The sequence below is a fragment of the Gymnodraco acuticeps genome, unplaced genomic scaffold (assembly GCF_902827175.1).
Source record: "Gymnodraco acuticeps unplaced genomic scaffold, fGymAcu1.1, whole genome shotgun sequence".
In the NCBI taxonomy this organism is placed as follows: domain Eukaryota; kingdom Metazoa; phylum Chordata; class Actinopteri; order Perciformes; family Bathydraconidae; genus Gymnodraco; species Gymnodraco acuticeps.
This window is the reverse complement of record NW_022991091.1, coordinates 1,748,453-1,766,076: the sequence shown is the minus strand read 5'-3', so window position 1 is coordinate 1,766,076 and position 17,624 is coordinate 1,748,453. Positions and strand designations below refer to the sequence as shown.

Below are 17,624 nucleotides of genomic sequence, written 5' to 3'. Positions count from 1 at the left end.
TTGTTTAATGTATATCTGGTCACTCTAAAAATAATTGGGGGAGAGGCTCTGACATACCAATTTTAAATATGAATTGTAACCATACAGTCTCTATAGTTATAGTTATTTAGAATATATAATACATTCAGATTTTTTTATTTGAGATGCCTATGCAAATCACCCTGCTGTGTAACCCTAATAAAAGATGATCTTATTTCAAACAGATTGCTTTACACTTCTAAATTGAATTTTTTTTTCAATTTTTTTTAAAAACAGTTCATCTCCAGCACACAATCAAATGAACTGACCCACATTAAGAGAGCAAGTCCGTTTGTGTGGGCTGTCTGAATAAATTCAATATATGGGAAATAATAGGGACAGTACATGGACATTTAAGCACCAGACACACAAATAATGAAGTGGCTCTGTGCTTAATTTGTGCTATTAAGAGAAGCAGCTGGCTAGACTATTGAGAGAAAATGTATTTGATAAACACACACAAAAAATAAATCACTCTGTCCCTCCAGCAGCCTTCCTCACTCAACCACAAAGCGTAGAGAAAGGAATTAGCTTACACAAAGCGAGAGTGAATGAATATCGTCCCTGTGGGAAAGACACTCGCTGGATAGATCTCACGTCATAACAGCCTCAGAGAGCCTGAGCAAACCACATGAGCCAACTTTCCCCCTGTGACACTTCATGATGATCATCAGACTCGTTCTAATATTTCAGCAGGACATCTGTGTTTTTGAATAGAGCCTGTCTAACCATTTTATTTTCTCTTACTCATGGTGTTTTTGCCAAGCTAGACTAACCCCGTCCCAACTGCAGCTTCACACAGGCATGAGATTGCTCTTGTTATCTCACTCACTAAAACATATTTAAGTCTATTCTTAGAAAAAGGTCAATTACCAATATGTCAAACTATTACTTTAATAGACTGGGAGCATGTTTAATTTAAGTTTTTTTGGCTTCAAGGTGCATTTTAGCATCACAACATCTATCTGTGGATATCTGTCCTTCCGAACCTCTTTGCATTTCCCTGCAGTTACCAAACCATGGTTCAATTTGTGCATTTCATCTACCTTTTTGACATAGTGTGTAGTATGTATTAGGGGTGTTGAAAATAATCGTTTCTACAATGCATTGCGATGCGGACGTGGACGATTCGGTCTCGATACAGTGACGGAAGATAATCGGTTATAGCGTAGTAACGTTGCTTCCTGATTTTCCGGCCGCGGCTTTACTATAACGTTTTTTTTTTCTGTCACTTTAATATCAAATCGGTCAGTGACGCAGAGATCAGGGAACAGACGTGACGGCGGCACAGCGGCACAGCAACACCAAACACCAAACACGGAGCAGTCTGCTTTATCCACCAACACAAGAACACCAGTCCAGAACCAACAGCAGAAGGACCCGCTCTGAATCACTCCGTGTCGCTGCGGCACATGGATTTATATTTTTCAAAAATAATCGCGTTACAATCATGTCCGGTTTTTGGTGGATTTAATTAAGTCTTGGATTGCAAAGTATGAATGTCCTCTAGCAATTTTCAGACGATATATACGTGTGTAAAGTTTGTGAAGGCAGGAGGAAAAAAGCTTCCGCGATCACCGTCTCCTCTGTTCCTCCAAACCCCGCCCCCTCCCTGAAAATAATGAGTGACAGGCTGATAGTGACCCGATAGAAACCTTATTATTCACTTAATCACTGAGATATGATGAAGCTAATTTAATCTCATACATTCATGGGATTTATGTAACAGTAAAACAGAGAATGTAAGTGTGCACCCACATGCACTATTTTTGTTTGTATATGCTGTTGTAAATACTCCTGTTGTCTGCTGTGTTCAGACTCAAGTCCTGTGTGTGATGCCACATTCAGGACATTCAGTGTCCTTTTTTTAACAGAAGACCGTTGCTAGAAGCTGCAGCTAGACTGCAGAAGCATTATTTTTTTGTTTTTGAGGATGCAACAACTTCACACACAGATATAGGGAGGCTAGACCTATACAATTCATTTATTTTGGTTTATAAATGAATGTCAAGACATTTATGTTATTGATTTCTGAAGCACTTTCTAAATAATAAAAAGAGAGTTCATATGTATTTACTGCATGTATGCATTGATGAAAAATAAGCCATGTGCAGTAATATAGAAAATTGAGGATGCAACGCATTGGTATGAATCGTGATGCATCGGGATATCGAATTGAATCGAATCGTTGACAGGATAATCGAATCGAATCGTGAGACCAGTGAAGATGCACAGCCCTAGTATGTATCAGGCGCGCCGGATTCATTTTAGAAGTGGGGGGGCCAAAAAAAGTGCGTGTGTATGGCCCACTCCCACGCCCTACACCAGGGGTGCCCAACCGGTCGATCGCGAGGAGATTCCCAGTCGATCGCGAGATGTGTCTAAAAATAGAACAACAACATTCTGTTTTATCGTTAATGTCCTATAACATAATCTTCCCGTGCCAGAATAATGCACTTGAACGCATCAAAGCTTTGTGATTGGCCAGCGTGACCCCATGTGTCGGGGCGTGGCTGGTGAGCAGTGGGCACTATTTCGCTGACGTTGTCCGTGTCAACAGGAGTGACAGTCCGCACACACACAAGACCGCAATTATGGCAGAAGCAAAAAAGCCCAAAATATATAATTTTCACTCTGAGTGGGAGGATGATTATTTTTGTATTTATTCCAATTCAAAGTCCATCTGTCTCATCTGCAATGCGAGCGTGGCTTTATCGAAGAAGGGTAATTTAGGAGCGGCATTTCAAAACAGTGCACAAACGCTAAGAGACCGAATTCCCTCCTAATTCTGCCCTACGCTCCCAAAAGGGGAGGGGCCTGAAAGGACAGCTAAATGCACAGCAGTCCATTTCCACCAGGCCCAACAACAAGAGCAAGGCTGCTACCACAGCATCTTATCGTGTCAGGCACGTTCTTGCGAAACACATGAAGTCTTTCAAAGACGGCAAAGTTGTGAAAGAAGCATTCCTGGAGGCTGCCGACGCGCTTTTGGGGGACAGTAAAAATAACAGTAGCATTTCAACAGGTTTTTGATATAATAAAAACTCAAGTTAGATACCGTTATTAATCAGCTGTAAGTTTTTATTTGTTTGAACTTATTAATTATAATTATTGTACAAAATGGTATAAGAATGCAAACATTAAGATCTGTTCTGTTTAAATTGATTATAGTCTATTATCAATTCAGGTTAAGAAACTAGTGTTGCTTGCATCCTATTTTAAAAAGGCATTTATTTTTATAATCTACTAAAATGCAACAAAAAAACGGTTTGATTCTATTAATTTTGTCTTTTTTATTGCACTTTGGCAGCAGATTCCTGTGTAGCTTCAGATCTGAGTTGTCTTATTAGTAAGCCTCATTTATACTTTTGTAGCAACACTATTTTTATATAATGGCAAAGAAAGGGTTCAGAGTCTTTTCTTTTTTCCCTGTGTCATATGTGGCAGCACTGTTCAATCTTTCTTGAAAACATTACCCACTGTAGTGACGTCTGAATAAACTCCAACTCCGTATCAACAACACTGTTGTGAAGCTTCAGTTGAATACTTGTATGTGTGTAGATTAGAAAGAGGTAAGATAAAGGATCTGCAGTATTTTATGAAGTATTCATCGTACAAAGGTCAGTTTTATACAAGTAGAAGTGTGTATTTACCTGGTAGTAGGCTGTCAGTAACTACGCCTCTCTATTTGGACTGGTAGATCTCGGCAGACTGGCAACTTTAAAAGTAGCTCTCGGTTAAAAAAAGGTTGGGCACCCCTGCCCTACACCCTACCCCTACACACTCCCCCCTCCGTGACGGAGTGAACTCCGTGGAGTGACACATGAGGCTCCCTCCTGTCAGATGGAGGGAGTAAATACAGCAGCAAGCTTTGGGACGGCCTCCCCTCTCTCCGGCAGAAACAAGAAGTGCCGTAACTGAATGTAACAACGGTTTCAAATCAGCATCTCTTTTACAAAAATGTAAATGAATAACTCAAATAAAACTCCAAACATCTTTCATTGTAAAGCTCTTTTAGTTTTAAACCTGATGTTTATAAGCTTCTTAGTTTTTGCAACAGTCTGTAAATATACAACTTTATAATAAAATGCACACAATTACCAGTAGCGTGGCGTGGGGAGAAAATTGGAGGAAGACAATAATACGTCCTTTCTTTTGGGTCGGGGGTGTGGTGGTCAATGTGATAACGTAACCAGATGAGTGATTACAGCACCCGGTATCATTTTACACACATTTGTATCATACAGATGCAGGACTTACACACGCCTGTTATCTAACCGACAGGTCCGCACGCACTCTCCAGCCCAAACTCTAATAAGCATTAATTCACAAACTAAATCAGGAGACCTTTAACGTTTTACGTCCGATTCGCTCCTTTTTCCCCCGCTGTACACAGCTCCAGTTTGGGCATTGGCCTGTCATCAGATTTTATTTTTAGTTGCTGCTGTAGCGGAAGTTTAGTACAATTATTTTTGATTAAATACTCCAAATCTCCACCCTCCATAATTGCACTTGCTTCAGTTGCTTGCTACTTTCTAACGGCGGTGAGAGTGGTGCAGTGACGCTATCCATCTTCTATCGATTAGATTTATGATTCGAAAATAATAAAAGTAAGGTAGACATGTGGATATTATCCGGCTGAACAAAACATGCATTTATCTAACAGGTTCATTTTCCACTGACCTTATTTCGAGCTATTTTCCAAAATCCTATGGAGCAATCCCATTGCTTTTTTGTCGAGGGAAACCGAGCGCAGCTTACTTCCGGGTTTTAGGATGCGTCACTGCCACACTAAATTGATGTGATTTGATTGGAGGCAAGAGAAGCCAGCCGCCTCTGGCTTCCCTTGGCATGGCCCTGACTAATCACAGGTTGGCAGGGGCATGACGTTAGCCTTGTCTGATTGGTCAATCCCTCGATTTTTTTTCACCAAGGGAAGCCAATTTCGGCTGGCCTCCTCTCGCAACAAAGAGTGCAATCTACTGTTTCACCATAACATATAGAGGGGCGCTGTTTCACTCTTTGTAAAATACTCAATGAGAATGGGGGAGAGACGGGCCGGCAGCAACACACGGCAAAGAATTTCCGAAACTAAACGAAGTGTTTTTATTTATTTATTAAAATTATAACTACAATCCAAAAAAACAGGTGAAGCCTGGCTTCCCTTGGCCTCCAGGAGAAAACGCCACTGACAATTACCTTTTTCTAGACTAAACACAGGTATGATCCTAAGTTAAAAAAATATGAGGTTATCATGAGGTTGTTAACATCGCAGTTTATCACTATCGTTTAGTGGTTTTGCAAATAATTAACCACTCTGTTTTTGTACCATTCTGCGTTGAAGTAGGCCTACCTTCTCTTTGCCCAAATAATCTACTAGCGGTCTCCTTTTTTCCGATAGTTAGCTGTACAGCTTTACCCGCCTCAATGTCCCGACAACAATCCTCCATGCAGTCGAAACCAGCCTGTTTCGGTACAACAACGGCGGCGGTGGGGGCGGCGGTGGTGGTTTTGACAGTTTCTGCGGCCGCAGAGCTGCTGCTTTTGGGTTCATCTGGCTTCGCTGTTTGAAGAAGGTCCAGGCTCCGGAGATGTGGATGTCAGGGATGTGACCTTCCAGTTGTTAAATTTAAGTTTAGATTGACTGTATTTAGTTTTCTTCTGCGCTGGTTCTTCTGACATGTTTGCAAGTGTATATATTCTTTCCATCTCTAGGTTAACGACTGACACACACAGAACAACGTAACAAATAAAGTAAACAACGTAACAAATAAACAAATCTCAGCTTTTTTATTGGTTGTAATTTAGGGTAGGCCTACATGGATACATTTGAATGGTGTGACAATGTCCTATTTCATTGGGTTAAAATGTAGGCCTACATATTCTTCCTGTTATGTTTGCCTGCTTTATTTTACCTAATGCAAAGTGACCTGCTCCATCGAAATCAGTCGCATTGACCCAAAGACACATTTTGATTCCTAGCTTTCTAATGATATCAGGATTGTTTTTGTAGGCTACTCCAAATATTAAGCAAAATATGTCACATTATATAATGACTGTTACAGAGTCATCATTTTGAGAAAAAGGCCTTTAAAGTTTTCTCTTCTCTGGAATCCATCGATCTGATTGATTATTAGCGGAGCAAATTATCAAAATACTACGGAGGGGAAATATTTTTGTTTGGATTACTGCACTCACGGGAAACACCGGCTGTTGTTATGCCTGCTGTGACCCAAGTTACTCCGTTCTCCGCTTGTAATTATGCCGTTACAAGCTTCAAAGTTGTAGGCCTATTTATCATCTGAATTTTCCGAAACAAGTTTAATAGTCTGAAAGCCAAGACTTTGCTTAATTGAAATCAGATCAAAACAAACTGTAACGGACCCTGCCGTGTTATCTATGATTAGCACCGTACATTCATAATTTCAGCTGGAGGGAGGGGGAGCGGCGCTGAGGAACAGCAGAGTGGCCAGTGAGAGCTGTCATCTTCCCTTTACAAGCTTCAAACATGCCTGTAGCTAGTGAGATTGAATATAACAATCAAAAATAACAAAATATACACAGCTAGATCAGATCGCGTTTTAGATGCGACTTTAGAGTAGAGGGGAATTATTGAAACGGGATTTGTACAGTTTTCCGCAGCATCTGCTGCTGCGAAAATGTGGGGCAGGGCTGAAAAGGGGGGGGGGGGCCAATGGCTCCCTGGCCCCCCTGCTTCTGGCGCCCTTGGTATGTATCAATTACTTGTTACAATAATTCAGAGCAAAAACTCTTAATCAGTCTTCAAGCCTCTTTGTGATATTTTTTATAACAACGAATTTATCCTGTTAATAATCATCAGATTAATCAATAATTAAAACAGGTTTGGTGCAGTCCCAACAGATTCTTACTTCCTTCTCAACTTCTATGGAATGATAATAATAATGTCATTCCATAGAACTAATATCTAACTCATATTCAATCACAAGTTGTGATTTGTTATAATTTCCAAAATTCACAACAGGTTATTTCACTAAATGTTCTGCTTCACTTAATATGAGTTGCAGTTTTGCATTTAAAAAGCACCTTAATATCTGCCTACCGTTCAATCGTCAATTAACGCTCCAATAACCAATTAACACAACCCTCCACACAGACTGAAAAATACATTTTTATCTATCACTTCGCCTATATCGGATGACCTTGGAAATGTTTATCCCTGTAAAATCATTTAAAAATCGATTCGATGTGGATAAAAAAGCAGGAATGTTTACGCCAATAGCAAAGTCATGCAATGCATTCTGTCTATGTTTGAGCGTGTGCGTGAGAGTGTGTGTGCCACAGAGAGAGATGCAGAGATATAGAGATTCCTGGAGCTGACTGGACAGTGTTCTGGCCACAGGAATGCCGGCCATGATTCAGCACAATGTCTGCATGTTTTCGGGGGGGAGGGGGGGGTGACAGTGGCAGCCCACTCAAGCCTAAAAAAAAAAATGAGGCTAAACATAAAACCTCCATCAACACCCCTTCATAGTACATCACACTGATGTTAGACCAAACCTCGTAGATTACCGGAGGTTTGTATTACCACAAAATAGTTACTTCTGTTCAATAACTTCTGCAAAACATGATGAGAAGAATATATTGTTACCTAGGTAATACTAATTTCCTCTAATATGGCACATTACAATAATACAGTAGCTCTAGCAAGTCTCTCCAACTTGCACATATTTGACTCCAAGTTTTCAAATCTTAATATTAATACAATTTGATCCTATGTATGTATACTGTGTTTTTATTATAAATAAACCTGTAGTCCTTTCTCTTTGGTCACAGCATGTTTCTCTAAAACACGTTGCACCTACAGCAGCATTGTTTACTGTGGTTACCTTGGTTACTGTAGCGGCAATAGGCATATCTGCCTAAAATAGTAATATCAAACAATTGAAATCAAATTTGACATCCAGCCAAAAGATAAAGTAAATGGTTTTCTTAGCAAAATAAAGAGAGGGATAGGTTATTTAACACCCGCCTCTCCTCTGTTTAATGCACCGTCATTCTACTGTCAGTCAAGCGACCAGCTAGATGAGCCCTTTCAGGAGGAACAGAGGGTCAGTCTGAGCAGCAACCAGAATGTGAATGGCATGCCACAGATGCCATCCACATCGCTCATATAATCCAGGTAAAAGCCCTAATTCAGGTAGGCGTTTTGTAAGGGTCTTAGGTCATTCCTGTGTCAATCCATGAACAATAGTTTAAAAAATAGTCTCTGTTTTTACAAGTACAATGACTCACTATTAGTCCATGTTCTCCGGAACTAGTAAGGATATGAACACATGACAATCCAATTTTGGTTAACAATTGATCCCTGCAGTGCTTCAAACCGTCTCATTCCCCCAGAACAAATGAGGCGAACATTGAACCTCTCCGGAATCCAACAGGACGACCCCAGTCTATTGATTTCACTGCACTACAGACTAACCCCTTCAGTGGATATATATGAGCGTGCAACGTGCATGCATGTGCTCGTGCTGGTCCGCGTGCGTGCATTTAGAGGTGGAAGGGCTTTTTCCCATAGATGAAAGGCCTGCTAAAAACACAATCCATTATCATCCATTACGAGCCATTAGTTTTCCCGCCACACTCTTAAGTGAAACAATCCTGTTTATTGATGGAAAAATAAACCCTTTGAGAGAAGGGGGGCGAGCAGATAATTGAAATCAATGATGCATCTGCACACAAATACACAGAGACAGGGGGATTTATAGAGATGTTCACGTGCAAGTGGTTTGTATTAACCTCTGTCTTATTAATACCCAGTAAACAGCTCACAATGTTCTTGTTTAGTTTTATCCTGCCATTCATGCGCTCACTGCCTGGCATGGAAAGACAGTAAATATTCAATGTGGTGTAGTGAGAGCCCCCTCCCTCCCGCTCACACACAGCCTGTTAGCGCTCTGCTGTGTTCTGGTGTTCTCTGGCTCGGTCTGTGTGCTGGGGTGGGGGAGGTGTCAGCAGCAAAATAAATAACAAATGCTGTTTACTTTTACTGAGACACCTTTTATAGTGCAACTGTGGAAAAGCCAGAGCTCGATATATAAAACAAACACTGCCACAATATTGGTGCATATACTACAAAAACAACAGCAAATTAGTGTTTTTCATCAGTAAATCAGTAAATGCTTGTCACAGCTTAAAAAGCACAACATCTGTCCAATCTATACACCTGTGTGCATTTTAAGTCGATGGCTAATTTGCAGATCAATTTCAGAGAATGATCAAGTAAAAAAATAAAAACGGATAAAGGGTCAACATAAGAATTAGGGATGAGACAATTCGGGGTGCAAATAGCATAATTCAAAGAGGCTGAGGTGATTTGGGTCGTTAATTTGCATCAGTGAAATTGGGTCGATCATTGAATCGATAAACACTAGGGACAATATTGGATTGGAGCCATTGGCATATATGGCCCTATTTTACAAACAAATATGTGTCCTATTTGTAATGAAATAAAAATGCTTGTAAATGTAAAGTGATCCAAGTGTTTCAGTAGTATAATAAGTGTATAATGTTGTGAATATAAATTATTTTGTCCAGGTTAATAGTGACATACATGTTTTATGTAGTCCCATGACAAATTGGAATCCATTGTAACTTAGAAAACAACAAAAATGGCTATCTAGAACCTTTAGAGCCATCTTAAAATACTACAAGTGTTTGTGATTCAAAATGTACAATATTTAGAGCAAGACAACAACAGTATTACACCACAGATATGCTGCCTTTAGGAATGTATTACAAGATTCGATCTATGATTGATCGCAAGCTAAATGTAACAGCAGAGGAAAGGCTAAGTTGGCACAGTGTCTGCATCTAAACTCATATGGCTGTCATTAATGGAAATGTGGTCTGAAAGAAAAACAAACGAAGTATGGCCACTGTTTAAAATCTGTTTTTATCTACGACCCACTTTAGAAGACTGGAACATCTGGGCATCAGGTGTTTCTATAGTATAACCTTCTGTGAGCCAATGATCGTACAAAACCATCTGCAGAGTGGGCACTGATGGAGGGAACAGTGGGGCAACACAAAGACAGGATTTATCAGAGCTGGACTCTGCTCGGTCTGGTTCCATCTGGTCCAGCCTGCTGTGCCCTCACCGCTTTATACCAGCGTCAGTAGGTCTGACTGAGTCAGGTTGGGTCAGGTTGGGTCACTTCCTCTGTGTGTTGGCAATTCTGGGGATCTCGTTGATCTCTGCACAATGAGCAACGGGCCCAGCACACACTGGCTCTCTGCACCGCCAGTGGCAAGATTACATTCAAAACAGCCAGCGGCAGAGATAGCCATCATTATGCCAGCCAAAGCCACATTCCCCTGAGCCTTCACACTCACACACTTAGTCTGTATTCAGACTAACAATAGGGATGTGTTGCAGCATCCTCATTTGTTTCAATGAGACCATTTATCTGGCAGAACAAGGTCTTGAGAAAAAAGATGTAGGCTGGTTAATAAAAAGTTGTACTTTGCTCAACTTTTGCCACAATCCATCGTCATTGGCTCTGTGTTGGCCATTCTAAAAACACACATCATTTGTAGTATTATTAGTAGAAATGTAATATCCTGTTTTTACCATTATAGTAGGTCTGATAGGGCAAGTATTTAAACAAAACAAAACATAACTGTATTGACATCAATAGATGACCATGTCACTGGCTAATACTAATATTAAACTGAAAAAATTCATAAAAATAAACTTAGATCAAACATCTGATTTTGAAAAAAGGAATTACCCCGAGTCATTGTCTCAATAACATACGATTATTAACTAGGCTTGAACTGAACAACTTCAAACAAACTAAGCATGATACATTAATGCAATATCTGACATTAGTTCACAGCCAGATCTCACCACAAACCTACATAATAATGAGCAATACTAAGAATAACTTTGAGGGTTAAGGGTTTTACATAAAAAAGGAACAGAAAATAAGACCATGCACTAAAGTTAACTAGACCCATAACCAAACTCATTTAGCCAAGTTTGCAAACCAGGCCTATTACCTTTCGTCAAAACACTGTCTTCTATCGGAAACTTTGACAATGAGAACCGCAGCGCAGCACCAAACCACATCCTCAAATACAAAGACTGCATGTGAAAATATGCACATTGCACATTAGAACACTTTCATACTACTTACATTTTGCTCATTGTCATTTTGTAATCACTGTTTTACTGTGAATGAGCCTATAACCACCAGCAGTCAAGACACAGCTGTCTCCTCACTCGCACACACAGACCACCCGCCCATTTTGAACATATTCCCTTAATGCAAGGCATGTTAGTGCAAATGCACAATTGACAGCCTCCTTCATTCAAACACACTCTGTAACACACGCACACACACACACTATTCTGCACTGACACTCTAAAGAGACCCGGGCGTTTTTACAACCTCGCCTTAGGAGGTGATTTATGGGGATTAGGGTCATCCCACACAGGAGCCTCACAGCAGACCCCGGGAACAGAACAACAACTGATATGTCACACAGACCCCCCCCCCCCCCCAATTAGTACACAAAGGAAACAGGTTCTGGGTCTTAGTATGGTTCCATTAAAGTGACCTTGACTATCACATATACTTTAATGTCGCAATATACAAAATGGCCATAATTTGAGGCAGGGAAGTGAAAGGAATCAATACCAGACCCTCCTCTGTTACGACTGACATTTATATCAATGATTCAATAAAACTGGACATTACATTTAAGTGCAATCTTATTGTAATCATATAGGCTAGCAAATTGTGTTGTCCAAATGAGTACAAATTGAAAATAAATGCAAACAAAACCCCCGATTTTATTGATTGAGACAAAAAGACAGCTTACTGATGTATTTTTGCTGGAAATACTATTCTAGGTTCCCTAAACCAATCACTGTGCAGTTTGAACTTGGTTTTTGTTTCTCCTGAACACAAGTGACGCACAACATTTGCAAGAGGTAGGAAACCTCAAATTAAATAAAGTTCCTAACAATTACGAAGACACAGCCATGATCCAGAAACAGTAGCTGGACTGTAAGCTGAAAGAAACATCTTTATATATTCTAAATATTTATTTGGGTACAAATGTAACAGTAACACTAATCAGTATGGCAGTAAGATATTGAAAAATGTGACCTCAAAGATGGTTATACATCCTAATGAGCAGCTGAAAAGCTCTGTGTGCTCTTATTCATGAGAAAGATTTACCTAAAAAAAAATTACAATTATATTTCTATGCTATAATAACATGGGTGCTCAGATTAAATCAGTGGTTTGTCAGTTATTTAAATGCAGAATTGAAGCCTAACTTAACAGTGAATTAAGCTTCAGCTGATTATCAAAAATCAAACATCGCAAGATTGATTCGGCCATGTCTAGCGTGTGTACTTTCTAAGTGTGCAATCGCTAACTCTAGCAGTTATTTTATCAATGAGGTTTGTTGGTTAAGATTAATTGAAATTGTCCAGTTTCAGTTGCAGCCACACATCAGGGAGTGAAACACAGACTTCAACTTCAGGCACTGTCCCCTAATTGTATTCGTGTGACAGCAGGTAAACTACATAGAAATGTACTGTGAGCCTAATTCACCAGGACAATCTTCTCATTTGAAACAAGGGCTTTGGTCTCACCCAAATGCTACTTATCATCAAAGACAATAATCCACCTGATCTCCATAGATGTCACATTCCCCAGAGTTAAACGTCATGTGATAACAGTAGCCATCCTTCAGTATCCATTTACCAGCCCATAAAGAGGGACTGAAACAGAACCAGCATCATTATAAAATCCATGCGACCCTTAACATTCCTAGAATGAAAACCAGTCAAGTCATCAACCTCATCTTTGTAATTAGAACTGAGGCATGCCAAACATCCTAGAAACTGGAAGTTATAATAACATTTTCAGAGGTTGGGAAAATGGGTTTAAGACGGTAAGAGCGGCTGAAATGTGGACAATTTCCTGTTGTTGGGTGATTACAATTCCCCTGTAACCTCAGAAATCAGTGCTTGAAACTTGTTGGGAAGGCATTCCAGAGGAGAGCTTTCAGCGGGTTCACAGCACGTTACAACCAAACTGTAACAGCTGGAGGAGTGTCAAAGAGATGGGAGAAAGAAGAGAGATAGTGAATATAGAGAGAGCTCTTAATTAAATCAATAAGCTTTCAGTGAAGGAAAGGACTACTGCGCAACACATGTCAACTAGTAAACCGACATCCCTTCCTCATGAGTTCAACGGAAAGGTAGAAAGATTATGAATAAAGCCTGCTTTGGGAAACAAAATGAAGTAGTCTTTAATGTTTTGATTCATCTGTAGGATAAGACTAGTTTGCTCCATTTGCAGCAACCTAGCACCTGCCATCTCTAATTAAATAATCCTGCCTCCTCCTTCTTTTTTCCTGCTTTTCAACAACAAAATAATGTGCTGAGAGAGTGTGTACAGCGATCTGTGCACCCAGCAGAAATTGTGCGCTGTAAGGCAGACTATCAGGATTCAAGAAAGGAGTAAAATGTTGAATCACTGCAGCCACTTGTTAAAGACAAGTCACATCCATCTGAACCCTGCACTGTGTCCAACGGAAAGAGGACAGACAGCCTGTGGAAGCCTGGCAATTGTCTGCTGGCTATCAAGAAACACAATGACACTTTTCTTCCCTCACGGCTGCCACAGCAACCAGTGAAGTCATCCAGCATCAATCCCACACTATGAATGCCGATTGGGTCAACCAGCACACATGTTACAGGAAGCATCTCTCAGTAATCTAGACAAAATGTGCCAATATATGTTTACAACCAATAAAATAAATCAGAAGAAAAAGTAAAGAAATATAATCTCTTACCCATCATCCTCTCCATCACCAGTCTTTAGACCAGCTGATGCAGTTAAGGCACTGGCGGCAGTGGCGTTGCCATCAGCTTCCTGACCCTGGCCAGCGCTGGATCCAAACCCAGCCTCCCTTCCGGACAGCTTGGGCAGCCCCAACAGAGACGACTGGTGCTGGAGGAGCAGCCGCTGGGCGTCCTGCAGCTGCGTGGTGGTGAAGGTAGGCAGACTGGCATAGAGGGCACTGGCCTGGGCAGCATGAGCCAGAGCCAGGGCGCTGCTGTGGTCATGGGACAAACTGAGAAAAGACGCCTGGCTCTGAGGAACACCCTGCGTGGGCATCCGACCGCTATTCCCAGTGTTGTGGGCTTGGGGGGCGCTCTGAGGGTTGGGTGGAGGCACACTTGATGCAAATACTTGGTTCTGGTGGACTGTTGTGGGCAGCTGGGTCCTCAGATTTTGGATTTGTGTTGGGAGTGACTGTTGTGTCTGCTGCTGGCAGTCCAGGTGGCCTGGGTGGCTCTGAGGCCGCTGGCCAAGACCTGGTGCTCCAATATGAGAGGGCATATTAGAGGAGGAGGTCTGGGTGTGAAGCAGTGACTGCTGCAGGCCTCCTATCATCTGACATAATCCGTTAGCAGACCCGGAGGGAGCTGATCCAGTTTGGTTGGAGAGAGGTTGAGAGGCAGCCTGGGGGACACCTTGGTGTGAATGGGTGTACTCAGCTGGTCTCACCTGCACCGCGGCTGCTTGGTGGTTAGATTGTGGTTGTTGTGGCAGGGCATAGCCTCCCTGTTGCTGCTGAACACCTACCAGGCCCTGTGTGGAGCCTAAGGGCGGATTAGCAACTGCCTGGGCATAAGTGAGCTGGTGGTGGGGTAAAGCGGATGTCGGGATGGCGGTCTGGTGGCCTTGCATGGAAACAGGTTGTTGAATGCTAGTTGGAGCCGAGGGGGTAATATCGTGCGGGGGCATGTAAGGTTGGGACACTCCCATGCTTAAACCACTGGGGAGGATTCCTTGATATCCCTGTGGAGGGGAGGCGTGTTGGGGTACTGGGTGTCCCCCAGCATCTCCACTGCACACACTCTCAGTATAATGGCTCAGTGTACTCATAGTGCTACTCACTGAACTTCCACTTGTGCTTTCTCGCTCTGAGGTCCCAGCAAAACTCTCAGAGACAAACTGACGCATGTTGTGAGAGCCAGTCTCCGACGCAGCGGAGCTTGGAGCAGAGGCAGGGGTCTCCTTATCGTAGAATTCATTGCATAACCATCTTCCCTTCTTAAAGGGTTCAGAGCTAGAGTCCAGCTTCACCACCCGGAAGCGAGAGCTGGTGGTAGCCACAGCAGGGGCTGGAGCTGGGGCAGGCTGGGCAGGGGCCGATGTTACAGGGGCCACAGATGTGTTAGGAGCACTCGCAGGCTGCAGCACGGCAGATCCAACTCTTCCATGGATCCCAGCTGGGACCCCGATCCCTCCAGAGGCACTAACAGCAGAAGTCGTAGTAGTCATAGTAATGTTGGAGTTGATGTTTTGGTGTTGCTGGATCATGTTGACATTAGAGGTGGGGGTTATAAGGTTACCTGCGCCTGTAACAGCACCTCCGCTCCCTGCACTGCTGCTCATCACATTGAAAGGAAAGCCACCACTGCTACTGCTAGCACTCATGCTTATCCCCCCTCTCACAGGCACGTTGGCAGAGCTCAACATATTCACATTACTAACAGTGCTGGTCTGGGGATTAACTATGCCAACTGTAGTGTCCATAGCAGAGCTGTGCATTCCAGGGAGGGATCCCGGGGCCACAACCCCCTGGGGCTGAGCGGCAATACTTGGAGGGGCAGCCTGGGAAACATTCTCTTGAGGGCCCCCCACGTTAGAAGGCATTTTCTGGGTGATACAGGGTACAGCTCCAGAATTGAGGGCAGGTGAAGTGCTCCCAGGCCCAGAGGACAGAGGGTAGACCTGGGCATGGTTGTGATGATGGTGATGGTGATGATGCACATTCCCGTTCACCATGGTCCCACCATGCTGTTGAGCTTGGTTCATGGCATGTGGGTGTGAAGGCTGGTTGGGGGAGACAGCTCCAGGGGTATCAGCCTCATGGAAATTATTCAGAGTCTCCTCTGAAGAGCTCCTCTCTCCTCCCACTATGTCATTAGGTCTGGATAGAGACATATCAAGTATTTCAGAAGAAGAGAGATCCTCTGTGTGGGACTCATCCAGGTCATCATAGCTTTCGGTGTCCTCTGCAATACTGTTGTTGGTACTCACAGATATCTGAGCTGGAGTCACACTTGTAATCTGGAAGCCACTCTTCTTTTTTATCTGAGCTCCAGTCTGTGTGGGCTGGGGCTGGGCATGCAGATTCAGGCTGTGGGGTGGCATGTGATGGGGACCCGGGGAGGATGACCCAGCAGGGGGTTGGCACTGAATCAACAGGGAGGCTTGGTAATCATCGGCCGGGACGTGGCTGTTATTGACCACCGGGTTTGCCGGTGTTGACATCGCGGAACCGCTCCCGCTGCCTGTGTTGCTACCCCTTCTGTGAAAGACAGCCGGGTGCGCCATCTTTCTAACACTGCCAGAGTCTCCTGTAGGGTCCGGATGATGCATTTCGAGAGGATCCGGGGGGAGGTTGCTCTCTGACAGTATGCAATAAGGCTGCAGCTCGTTAACGGCGCCGTTTTGACTACACTTCGACCAACAGACAACACGATCGAAAAATAAATATATCAACCAAGAACTGACTGTTTGCAAATGTCAGGCGAAGTTATGCCAATATTTACAGCCTCTAAAACACGATGAAGTGTTTTACGGTGACAGTTAGCGAGGCAAGAGAAGCTAGTGGCCGCTCGCTGAGTAGCTAGCGAGCTAACGTCAGCTGATGCCAGTGTTAAATCACCAGTGATATCCGTTAGTGGCTTTGTTAAACACAAGCTAACATTTTGTAAGTTTTCTAATGAGAAACTATGCCACCCGTACTGAAAGCAAATAGCTGCTAGATAAGTTAGCCTTCATGTAGATGCTAGCCTGACAGAGGAGTAACGTCAGCTAGCTAGCTGCCAGTCTCCTTCACCGGCTAGCTAAACACAGACTATAGCGAGCCGTTTTAGCTACTGAATGTGCTCAAAGGAATGAAAATGTAAACAAGCAACCTTTCTTCCGGTGCACAGAGATGTATAACCGAATACGATCCCTTAACAGCGGCGTACAAATGTTAAATCCATGCCACTGAATCCTCGTTTTGTCGTTGGTTTTGCTGTATCACTGGTCCTCCCCAGCGTTGTTCAGCGTTGTAGCCTGCCTCCTGCACCGCTGCTGTGGCTCCGTGCTGCCTGTGACGGGCTGAAGGGGAGGGGTGCTCCGTAATATGGCGACCGCGCATGGTCTCTGCTGCCAGACATAAAGCAGTCTGGGAGAGGCGGGGACGAGCCCAATATCAACATCACCGAAAAGAGCCGAGGAGAGGGCGCACCCTTAGATAGATAGATAGATAGATAGATAGATAGATAGATAGATAGATAGATAGATAGATAGATAGATAGATAGCCCCTATCAAAACAGACATAAACATGACAGTTGAAAAAATACATGTATGAAGTATATGATAAGGTATTTACATTATACAAAACATTTAATATTGATTATATATATGCTATAATACAGGACAAATGTGTGGCTTTACTTGAATTGCAAGACACATACAATAATGATATAGCAATATAATCCTCTGTTTATGCTTATTATATTTTAATG

General features: G+C 42.6%; 1 protein-coding gene across 2 annotated transcripts in view; it reads right to left on the bottom strand.

The window, feature by feature from the left end:
* The window catches only part of tsc22d1 (TSC22 domain family, member 1), a 38,069-nt gene extending 20,848 nt beyond the window's left edge, over positions 1 to 17,221 (bottom strand). For both annotated transcript variants that reach the window (XM_034236838.1, XM_034236839.1), the window contains exon 1: positions 13,879 to 17,221. In XM_034236838.1, the coding sequence (XP_034092729.1) occupies positions 13,879 to 16,481 (2,603 nt within the window). In that variant the 5' untranslated portion in view covers positions 16,482 to 17,221. The remainder of the gene's footprint in view (positions 1 to 13,878) is intronic.
* Between the last annotated feature and the right edge of the window lie 403 nt (positions 17,222 to 17,624).